Here is an 11,363-nt window from a genome sequence, read left to right as displayed (position 1 = left end):
CACGGAACTCTGTGTCACGCTATGAGCTTGTATATCTGCTATTTTTGAATAGCCCAAAGAAATAGAATAAATTACCCGGATTGAATGGGTTAACAGAGGCCTAACAAATATTTACCACAGCACAAGTGACTTGTACAATTTGTTTAGTAGCCTGGGTGCACATATGTTACTGGTTCTGCTAACCTGCCATTTATTTCCAGAGTGGGGCTTCGTCCAACATTACTGTGGATGAACGAGCGCTGCAGTCTGGAAGAGGCAAGTGTTTTGGGTTGTGGAGAAGAAGACTCATCATTTTACCACTGACAAACACATGTTCACACCCAGATGAATGCCATTAACGCACTGGCAACACAAGACACACACACACACAAGTAGACATACCACATTCATGCATGCGGTGGTGGAAAGTAAAGTATATACTCAAGTACTGTACTTAAGTACAATTATATTTCCAATGTTCAATACTTTTCCTTGTACTCCACTACATCTCAGAGACAAATATTGTACTTTTACTACATTACAATTATTTTTAAACAGTTACTAGCTACTTTGGATTATTATTACAAAACATACATTAACCACTTCAGCCTACAGTATACTTCGGCTATATGAAAATAGGAGATCTACAAGCTCTTACAAGTAAAAGTCCAGTGTCCAAAATTTACTTGAGTAAAAGTGCAAAGGTATTGGCATAGAAATATGCTTTAAAGCATTCATTATGCAGAATGTCCCATTTCAAGTTTTCAAAATGTAGAATAATCTTTTGAAAAAGCAGATCTACCAGCGTTGTGATCTTGTAGATCGGCTATTTTTGGCAAAGAGATTTGGTGAAGAGGGGAAAAAGCGGTCCAAGTACTGAGCCAACTCAGATCCGTATTACTGTCTAGAGGGTTTGAGTGGTTAAGTAAAACATTTGAGTACTTTTTCCACCACTGCACGCACGCACGCACAACACACACACACACACACACACACACACACACACACACACACACACACACACACACACACACACACACACACACACACACACACACACACACACACACACACACACACACACACACACACACACACACACACACACACACACACACACACACACACGCATGAATATACTGAAGCACATGCACACTCATAGATGTATGAGTACATCCGTGTTTATTCCAGCCAGCAGCCATCTGCTACAGAGTCAAATTTGCAGTGTTCATTTATCCATTTGTAACTGCAGTTCCAGCAGGTCCCCAGCTAAATGATTGAGAGTATAGGCACTAAAGGGACCATTACCGCCTGAAGAGCGTACAAATGGTTACATTTGTACACTATCAGAGTTAAATGAACACTCAGGATTTTAGTGTATGGAGTGACATACTTGTCCATGAGAGAATATAGCGCCCCTTCATCACTATCCCTACCACTGAGTTATACTTATAGCAGCTGCTCTACAAGCTCACCTGTGACATGTTGTGAGCTTGCAGATCGGCTATTTCAAGCATTTCAAGTATAAATCAGATATTTGGTGTAAAGATTGCCCAATGAGCACAACACTTCATGAGTGTATTTACTTAAAATGTCCTCAAACGCTCAACTTCAACTTTATCTATAGGTTTACAGGTGTGAAACAATTTTTCGTACAAGCTCCCATCATTTGTAGTTTTCAGGAAAGGAAAGAAGAATAGGGATTGAATGAAAGGACAAGTAAAACAGTTCAGAAATGGAAAATATTCTTGATGTGAGTAGAGTAAAATATATACATATGGTGCATGGTTGGAAGTAATGGTAATGGAATGAGGCAGTTAGAATAGTGGCAGATATAGTAACAGATGTATTGTTTTTACGGGGTGGAAATTCATAACTTTGGTTTTCCTTATATGAAATGTTTATTCCTTTCTGTTCGTTTGTTCTATTTTGTCTCATGTCAAAACTATGCCTTTTCGTCTTTTGTATTATAGTTGAGTTGACTAGAGTATGAAATTACAGGCCTCCACATTGGCAACTTTATATGATAAACATGACTTATTTCTTTTAAATGTCTTTTTTATGAGTATTTGCATTATGAATCACACATGTCCTCCTCAAGTCTGTATTTATGTCGATTACACTGTCTGGTATGTTTTGGAATACTTATGTATGCATGTGTGCATAGCCGTGTAGGAAATCACTCACTACATAGTGCACCATATACTGATTACACCATTTTGTAGTGGTGGTCAAATATATGTGAGAATTATTAAACCATATAGTGGACACATCTTAGGGTAAAAGTAGGGTGAAACCAATGTTAACTATCGCAAACCCTACACAGTATAGTATACAGTACACCATCATGCATTGTTCATTAAAAAATATGAGAAAAAAGTACATCTGGCTTGCGACTGCAATCATTAATGGCGAGCCGAGTAGTGTCCGAAAAGTTTTTTCTTTTCATTTGTTCACTAGTCCTCTCCATAGAACTCCCTATATAGGGAGTAGGGAAGTAGTGGATGAATAAGTGATTTCGGACACAGCCCATGTCCAGCACATGGCCGTCTTTGTTTTCATAGACTGACCTATGCACCCTTTGACCCACAAGCATTCATTACTCTGATGGGAGGTCCGCTGGCTGTTATGCACACGTGCACGCACATTACAAACACACACATGCCCATTTGACCACTTTTATTTATGTTCATATAAAAAACAAACATGAACAATTGCTGACGCAAAATTCCTATAGATACTGTGATTTATGTGTCTAGACTAGAGCAAGCAGCACGTGAACAACACAAGTTGTCTCAGCGCCGTTTATATCAACTGACCGAGAAATCCTATACGTTTAAAACTAGGAAAGCATCTGTGTCATTTTAGATGTTGCTATGTATATAGCAACAGGAAATGTTTTTCTGAAAACTCCTAAAAGGTTAGGATTTAGAAGGCGTTTTTAAAACCGGACTCAGGTCTAAATGGGTGGCAGTTAAAATGGGTATGTACACGTTTAGAGGTAAAAAAAGCATTGACTTGTCAAAATTGCCTGGAATTAATATAGATATATATTTTTAAAAGCAAGCAGCATTCATGCCTTCGCCTGCGTTTGGTGCTTTGTAAACTAACAGAAGGTTTGTGGTTCAAAACCAAGGATGAGTTTTATTCTACGTTTTTAAGTGACTCTAATCTAGGTTGTGTGTTTTGTTTTTATAAATATCTCCCATTACTCTGTGGTACAGTAAATGCGAGAGCTTAATAAACAGGTTCTTTGTGCAAAACCAAAGGATGGGTTTTTTGCAAGTTTATGCCTAGCTCTAATCTGTCATTGAAGATTATGCAAGACAATGCCTAAAGTACAAAACGCAGTGATGCAGCGGTAAGATGCATGTCTCTCATTGCAGAGGTTGGTGGTTCAAACCTTGACCTCAGATGCTTTTCAGAAGTTTGTACCATGGCTGTCATGTTTCACTAAAGAGCATGCAAGACAATGGACTACTGTAAATGCAGAACACACACAGAACAGCAAGTGCTCTAGCTGGCTCAGTTTGTTAAGACATTCTCTAGATGTTCCTAAAATCATTGGTTCAAACCCAAACTCCAACACTCCCTTATAAGGAGAGATTGAAGAACTTCCAGTGTGAGGCTTGGAGCTTGGTTCTTAGTCAAATATTAATAGAGGAGGAGACACTGAAAGGCTCTTTCACACTGTGATGGAAGAACACGTGTGGTGAGTCAATGTATTCAGATGTTCCTAAGATCAACGGTTCAAAGCCTACCATGGTCATCCTACTCTTGACTCCAAAGCACGACTAAACGCCCAAGGAAAATGTATAGAGTTTGAAGGTACCATAGTCCCATAGTACCATACCCCCTGCAGGTCCCTCTGCAGGGCCAGAATGGCCGGTTCAAGCCCCATGCCAACCCAAATTACTGGATCACAAGCCCATGCATTGGGTACAGGGAGAGGATGTCCCTGTCCCTGATGTTTCCAGGGAGTTCATGTTGGTGGGTTATGGTAAGAACATCACCCAACAGCACTTTTACAGATATATATTGATGCCACTAAAATTTTAAGAACGCAGTTGCTTGCCACTATATAAACAAGAATAGAATAGAATTAAGTTCTCGCCCTGATGAAGGCCTTAACACTGAAACGTGTTGGCAATGTTTTAACTTTACTTCCTCCACATTTTTAGGGTGTTCGGATCTCCTCTTCCTTTTTAAGAATAGAATAGTTGCCAACAACTACTACTAAGACTACAGTAGTAGTACTAGTTATAGTATTTAAAATAAGTTCTGTATTGCAGATTTAACAACACATTTTACTCTATTCACCCCAAGCGAAGGCCTGCAATATATTACAACGACACATTTCATCATGTGTGTGTGTGTGTGTGTGTGTGTGGGGTGGGGGGGTATTACGATAAGGCGGCCGACTCCAGTGGGCTTATGACTGATCTGCCGTGAGGTCAAAGGGCAGGAGTCTAGAACCACCTGTATAAACATCACTCTGCTCTCTATCGAAACCTAAATATACTAGACGGGAGACGGGGAGATGAGTGTGATATGCACCTTTGCACACAGACATGCCTGAGCACATATACTTTACAGACACACGTACACACACGCACATAAACAAACATTATGCCTTGATGGACGCAAGCCAGGGCACAGGCACACGTTCCGTAATTGTCTCTTTGGCAACTAGGATTCATCCTCCATCTCTTTGTCTTGTTAGCCGCATACGCAGTCAAATCCCAAAGTGTTAATTTATCCATTTGCACACTCCCAGAGTTAAATTAATTAGTGTGGTTGCCTCTAGTTATTCCTGCTGTGTACCTGCTGTGTACACACTACACAGATATTCTCTCTGCCTACTCTCAAGTCACATCAAGCAGCCCGGAGGAGCTCTGCAAGACTGCCTCCACCTGTCACACGATAAGAAAATCATTTTCTTCCTCATTGACTCTCCGTCTGTCGGTGGGAAAAAGGCCTTAAGTGTTACTATTGTCAAAGTCAGGCCTTTCATGCACTGAATAACTGGAAGAGCAAAAGTGTCTGTGTTCATGTGCACTGCACATGTACATGCTTGTGTGTATGTGTGTAGCAGAAATAATATGTCATTCCACTTGCCATGTCTTGTATTACCCTCAACCATGGGACCACCCTCCTTGTGCCCCTGTAGACTTGGGGAGTGAACCCTGTTTCCTTCTTCCCAGTCTATTATCGATGTCCCATGGTGGTTTATAGTGTTTCTCTGACAGAGCTGCGAAGGTCCTGACTGCATTTAATTTGTGATTGGCAGGTGAATAAACGGCTGCTGGCAGCAGCATTAAGACATAGACAATTTCTTTAGAAATACAACCCAGATGAGTTCACATCACTACACAATGTATGTGTGTGTGTGTACTGTGTAGTTCTTCATGACAACGCTTGATTTTTGTCTCACGTTCAAGTCTATGTCCTTGTCTTGTCTTTTGACTGTGTGACTGTGTGTATGTGTGTGTGTGTGTGTGCGTGTGTGTGTGTGTGTGTGTGTGTGTGTGTGTGTGTGTGTGTGTGTGTGTGTGTGTGTGTGTGTGTGTGTGTGTGTGTATGTGCGTGTGCATGTGCGTGTGTGTGTGTGTGTACGTGCGCACGTGCGTGTGTGTGTGTTAGTAGTGAGCACACATGTATTCCCACCCTGTCCTTGTGCATTGAGAGACAAAGATTGTAACAATGACGGTCAGAGGCTCATCTGATACAGAAAAGACACAGGAAACATGACAGGAAAGACCACGCCACACACACACTGGGTCAGTGCCTGTGTGTGTGTGTGTGTGTGTGTGTGTGTGTGTGTGTGTGTGTGTGTGTGTGTGTGTGTGTGTGTGTGTGTGTGTGTGTGTGTGTGTGTGTGTGTGTGTGTGTGTGTGTGTGTGTGTGTGTGTGGGTGTGATGATGACCCAGCTTCCTGCAGGCCAGATTAATGGGCTAATATTGGACATAATCCTTCCATTGTGAAAGTGTCCGGACCTGGCAGCAACACTGGGGTGAAGAGGTCAGAACCTATGTAAACAAACATGCACATGCACACACACTCAAATACACACACACACACACACACACACACACACACACACACACACACACACACACACACACACACACACACACACACACACACACACACACACACACACACCAACACATACGTAAATGTGCACACGGGGGTGCTGGTGGTGGATTGTTTATATACCACGACTACGGTTAACTGCATGCCATCCATGAACCGTCAGGTTTACTATAGCCTACACAGTTAAAAACATGAGTGCTACTTTAATTCTGACCCTTATGGGTCGACTTTTACACTCTCCCATTTGACCAGAAAGCGAGGAGTGCTGCGACGTCCACACCAAGAACACTGGTCTAACTCAAGTGGATAGTGGAGTCCACAGCACAACTATAACAACGACAGCAGCGAATCTTATTGCTGAGATCACTTTCAGAGCAATGCTGAACAATGGAAACACTGACGACAGCCAATCAAAATCCTTCCGAATTTACGGGCTGTCACGCTCAACCCATCAACATGTTTACAGAACATAATTGTTAATCAGTGTGGATGCTCAAATAATTGTCGTTATAGTGATCAGTATAGTTATAACCTTGGTGTGTGGACGGCCCTTTAAAGGAGAATTCCGGACAAATTAAGTGTTATCTTTGATGTCTCGTTACTCACCTACCGATGTGAAAAGTAGCGTTCTTTTTTTTCATATATTCCCCTGTCGTCATTTTTTAAACCCCCTCCGTTGTCATAATGGGAGCGCGTGGCTAAGGGAAATTCGTCTATTATAACCGACGCAAAGTTGTTTTTTTCACTACTAGTATTCATAGTAGAGTCTCATGATAGTCAAACATGCGTTGAAACTATCTGCGAGGCTGCCGTCAATGGCGAACGATTTAACACTGGTTGCTTGTTTCTTCCAGAACCTGGCAACTCGTGTTGCCAGAATCTGGAAACAAGCAACCAGTGTTAAATCGTTCGCCATTGACGGCAGCCTCGCAGATAGTTTCAACGCATGTTTGACTATCATGAGACTCTACTATGAATACTAGTAGTGAAAAAAACAACTTTGCGTCGGTTATAATAGACGAATTTCCCTTAGCCACGCGCTCCCATTATGACAACGGAGGGGGTTTAAAAAATGACGACAGGGGAATATATGAAAAAAAAGAACGCTACTTTTCACATCGGTAGGTGAGTAACGAGACATCAAAGATAACACTTAATTTGTCCGGAATTCTCCTTTAACTTAAGCGGAGATTTGGCCCATAATGAACACCTAAACCTCTCGTTTCTACATCCTTCAGTGAAGCTGTCTTTCCCTGTCTTTCCCTGTCTTTCCCTCTGTGCTCGTAATGTCAGTGTACAATACACACAAAGTCAGGGTGTATTGGGGAGATAAAGCCCCAGGCCTATCTTGATAGTGTGTGTGCATGCAAGTGGATGTGCACCATTGTGCGTCTGCATGTGTGTGTGTGTGTGTGTGTGTGTGTGTGTGTGTGTGTGTGTGTGTGTGTGTGTGTGTGTGTGTGTGTGTGTGTGTGTGTGTGTGTGTGTGTGTGTGTGTGTGTGTGTGTGTGTGTGTGTGCGTGCGTGTGCGTGTGCGTGTGTGTGCGTTGGCTCTCTCTGTCGCTGGCAGAGATGTTTTACGTCAGCATTGGTTTACTTACTGCTGGCCGAGGACATGGGACTGTAATCAGACCTGCAGTAAAAAGACAGAGATGGAGAGGGAGTGAAGGGGGACAAGAAACAGAGAGAGGAGACAGGAGTTTATACTGTAAACTGGACAAGCAGAATGATTTAAAAGCTGATGCAGTCCTAGTTCAGGGGAAGTGCCACAGCCTACATCTGGTTAAACAGTAGGAGATGTTCAACTACAAAGTTACACTAAAACAGACACACAAACACAGACAAACACTTTTCAACATAATGATGAATTGTTTCTTTATGCCCAGATTGAACAGTGAAAGGGATGTGTGCGCGCTACAGATGACATAGGGCTGCTAATGTGCACTCAGTGGATTAGGTGAAAATTTGTCTCGCGTAGCCAGACGATTTCCGACAATTTGTGTAATTACAGTGATATGACGATACACAGATGGCCACATGTATGCGCACACACACACACACACACACACACACACACACACACACACACACACACACACACACACACACACACACACACACACACACACACACACACACACACACACACACACACACACACACACACACACACACACACACACACTGAACGGTTCTACAAACTAGCCTGCACCGCGCGAACGTCATTCCATTCCTAACCCATTCCTGTAACATTGACTCCCTATTAGCATCTGTCACTGCTCGTTCTAGGTAGTTTGTCCTATAGGGAGTCAGATGACAACCACAGAAGACACTGTCACTCCACACAGACCCCCACTGTGTGACTATACAGCTAACCCAATAAGTCTGGCCGACCCGGGGGACGGCAGGAACCAGAGTGACCAGTCTGTTTCCTGCAGCAGGACGTTATCAATCTGGCTAATAGGCATTAGTAGTCTAGTCAATTAAAAGGAATGGAGGTTGGAGAGATAGTGGTAAAAGAAAAGAAGCAAAGCCAAAGTAAATCACACGTGGAATACAAGTGCTGAAAGATGGGACGGAAAATTCAGACGGAAAGACACAGACAGAGGCTTGACACCTTCCCCGCCACAGAGACGAATCTCCATGTTTACAGAGGAGCCGAATGACAAAATGTGGAAAAAGTCGGGACGGAAAAGAGAGTTGCTCTTTGTGAAGCCATAAAGCTGAAGGTTTACGAGTCTTTCGAGAGATGGAGGAGGTGGTCGTGGTAGTTGGGGGTCTGTTTTGAGTGCTCCCTTGGGTGGGTGTGTGTTTGGCAGGCCGGGTCTCGAGCAGCGCCAGTCAGCGTCTCGCCTGGCGTTCTCTCAGTCTGGCCTTCGAAAGCGTGCAGCCACACCGCCTGGCTTCATCTCCGTCCAAAGACAATAAACAAAGTGAGGCGGATAGCGGCTACGGCCCGGTCATGCATGCGAGGTTCAACTGGAGAGTGACACTAAAAGACTTGGTGTGTGGAGACCTGAGCGGGTCAAGTTTATCTAACTTATTTGATTACTATACACACTGATAGACACAGTAAGGGCTGTAAATGTGGAGGGAGGGATGTATGTATGGATGGATGGATGGAAAAAAGGTAGGAGGGGTGGAAACAAGACACTGAGCATGGATACAAAAAAATTAGCCAAGCAAAGACTTAGACAGATGAACTGAAAGACAGTTAAAGAGGAATTATGGAAAATTAGAGTATGGAGATGATGACAGAGACGATCAGAGTGCTAGGATTGAGCAACAGTTGATGTGGGAACAGAAGAGTGAGTTAGAGGAAGAAGAGGAGGAGGAGGAGGGGGGAACGTGAGCCAATGCTGAGATTCCGTGGAGGATATGACCCCAGTGCACTGAGCGCGTCTCAAGTTATCAGCTTGAGATCCCTGCTTTTCCCTTCTCATCAGCACTTTTCCACGGATGACTGAGCTGAAAGTTTTTTGCTTTCCATGTTTTCCCATAACACACACACACACACACACACACACACACACACACACACACACACACACACACACACACACACACACACACACACACACACACACACACACACACACACACACACACACACACACACACACACACACACACACACTCTGTTGTTTGGTTCTAGGTGAGGGCTAATGGAATAGTTATAGTCTCAGGTGACTCCTAAAACAAGCCTTGATATAACATCGTGTTACCCTGCCCTTGTCCTAACCCTGTAGAAATGAATACAACTTGAACAGTGACAGAGAAGCATTTTTAAATGACAGGCCACTCTTTTTCAGGCCGTAAGTGACAGTGTGCAGCAGCCAGCAGGTAGTTTTGACTGTAGCCCTCCCTTATCATCATCTCCTTGTCTGGCCAGAAGATGATGCGAACAATCTTAAGGCACAGCAAATGAGAACATTTAAAGACTTGTGACAATCTCACGACATAACTTCACACTGGTTTGACCTATACCTTTAACGGGCAATTTAGGGTCTCACAAAAACACAACACAACACAACACAACACAACACAACACAACACAACACAACACAACACAACACAACACAACACAACACAACACAACACAACACAAACAATCAAGCAAAGTGTGCTCTTGTTGTACTGTTTCCACACTGCTACAACACCATGGGTGATCAAGCTTTTGTGGCCTGGGCACCTACAGTAGGCTCTGGAATGCCTTACCTGAGGATCTATGGCAAGCAAAGTCTGAAAAGCTACTCTTAAATCAAGGCCTTCTCAGTTTTATTGCATGATTATTTCCATGTATACATTTTCCTGATGTCAATTGAATGCCATTTGCTTTTAATTAGGCTACATACTATGTGTATTTTATACTTTGAATATTTCTAATTATTACTCATTATTATTATTATTATTATTCTCTTATGGCTATATTTAATCTGTAAAGCACTTTGTAACCCTGTTTGGAAAAGTGCTACATAGATCAAGTTCATTATCATTATCACAAACAGTAAATTCTCAGGTTTAATTTACTCTAACTCTTAAGAGTGTACAAATGGAACCAGATAGCAAGCAATACATTCAATGCATTTTAATTTCACTTATGTTCCCTCCCCGAAATGTGTTGGTGATTAAGATGATTTGCTGAACTTTCCACATTAATGTTATTAGTATTCTCTCCTCCATATGCCCTGATCATTACTAGTGCAATTAATGGCATGTGGATAAAGTCCAAGAATTCCAACAACCTTTTCCAAGTTATAGCCTGTCAAATTTAATGGCTCCATAATAATAACCAATGAATTACCGCATTATATTCTTCTGCAGCAGCTCATATTGTGCATCTGTCTGTCATACCAAACTCATTGCTTAATAGTTATTGGACGGCAGTCTCACGATGAAAACAAAAATCTTTTGGTAATAATAAAGCTATTGGTGTACAGGTTGCCTAATCATAATAATAATATGAAACTTTCCTAATGATTTTTTAAAGCTGTTATACTCACACACATACAATTTGGACTGAATGAACTCACCCTCCTGTCTCTGCTCCTGAATCCACGCACTCATCTTCTGTTGTTGCGTTCTTCTCCATCTCAGACAAGGACATCATCATCATCATCATTATCACTTCTTATCTACATCGTCTTCTTAAATACAAGCGCAAGAAACGGTGCGGCACGACCGTTTTCGATCTGAGAGATTATCAGATAGAAGAATGCGCGTTTACATGCAGAGAGACACAAACACCGCACCGATATGCTTTCCCTTGGAGTCCTGAACTTCCATA

The 11,363-nt window shown here is 42.4% G+C and overlaps 1 protein-coding gene across 1 annotated transcript in view; it reads right to left on the bottom strand.

Annotated features, from left to right (window-relative positions):
- fam124a (family with sequence similarity 124 member A) overlaps nt 1–11,363 on the bottom strand; it is a 26,195-nt gene extending 14,832 nt beyond the window's left edge. The window contains exons 1-2 of the mRNA XM_080412425.1: nt 11,110–11,363; nt 7,678–7,709 (exon numbers count right to left, since the gene is read on the bottom strand). Of these exons, the coding sequence (XP_080268551.1) occupies nt 7,678–7,709; nt 11,110–11,198 (121 nt within the window). The 5' untranslated portion in view covers nt 11,199–11,363. The remainder of the gene's footprint in view (nt 1–7,677; nt 7,710–11,109) is intronic.

The sequence above is a fragment of the Gymnoscopelus braueri genome (genome assembly GCF_963280865.1).
Source record: "Gymnoscopelus braueri genome assembly, chromosome: 18".
Taxonomy (NCBI): domain Eukaryota; kingdom Metazoa; phylum Chordata; class Actinopteri; order Myctophiformes; family Myctophidae; genus Gymnoscopelus; species Gymnoscopelus braueri.
This window is presented reverse-complemented; position numbering and strand designations above follow the sequence as displayed.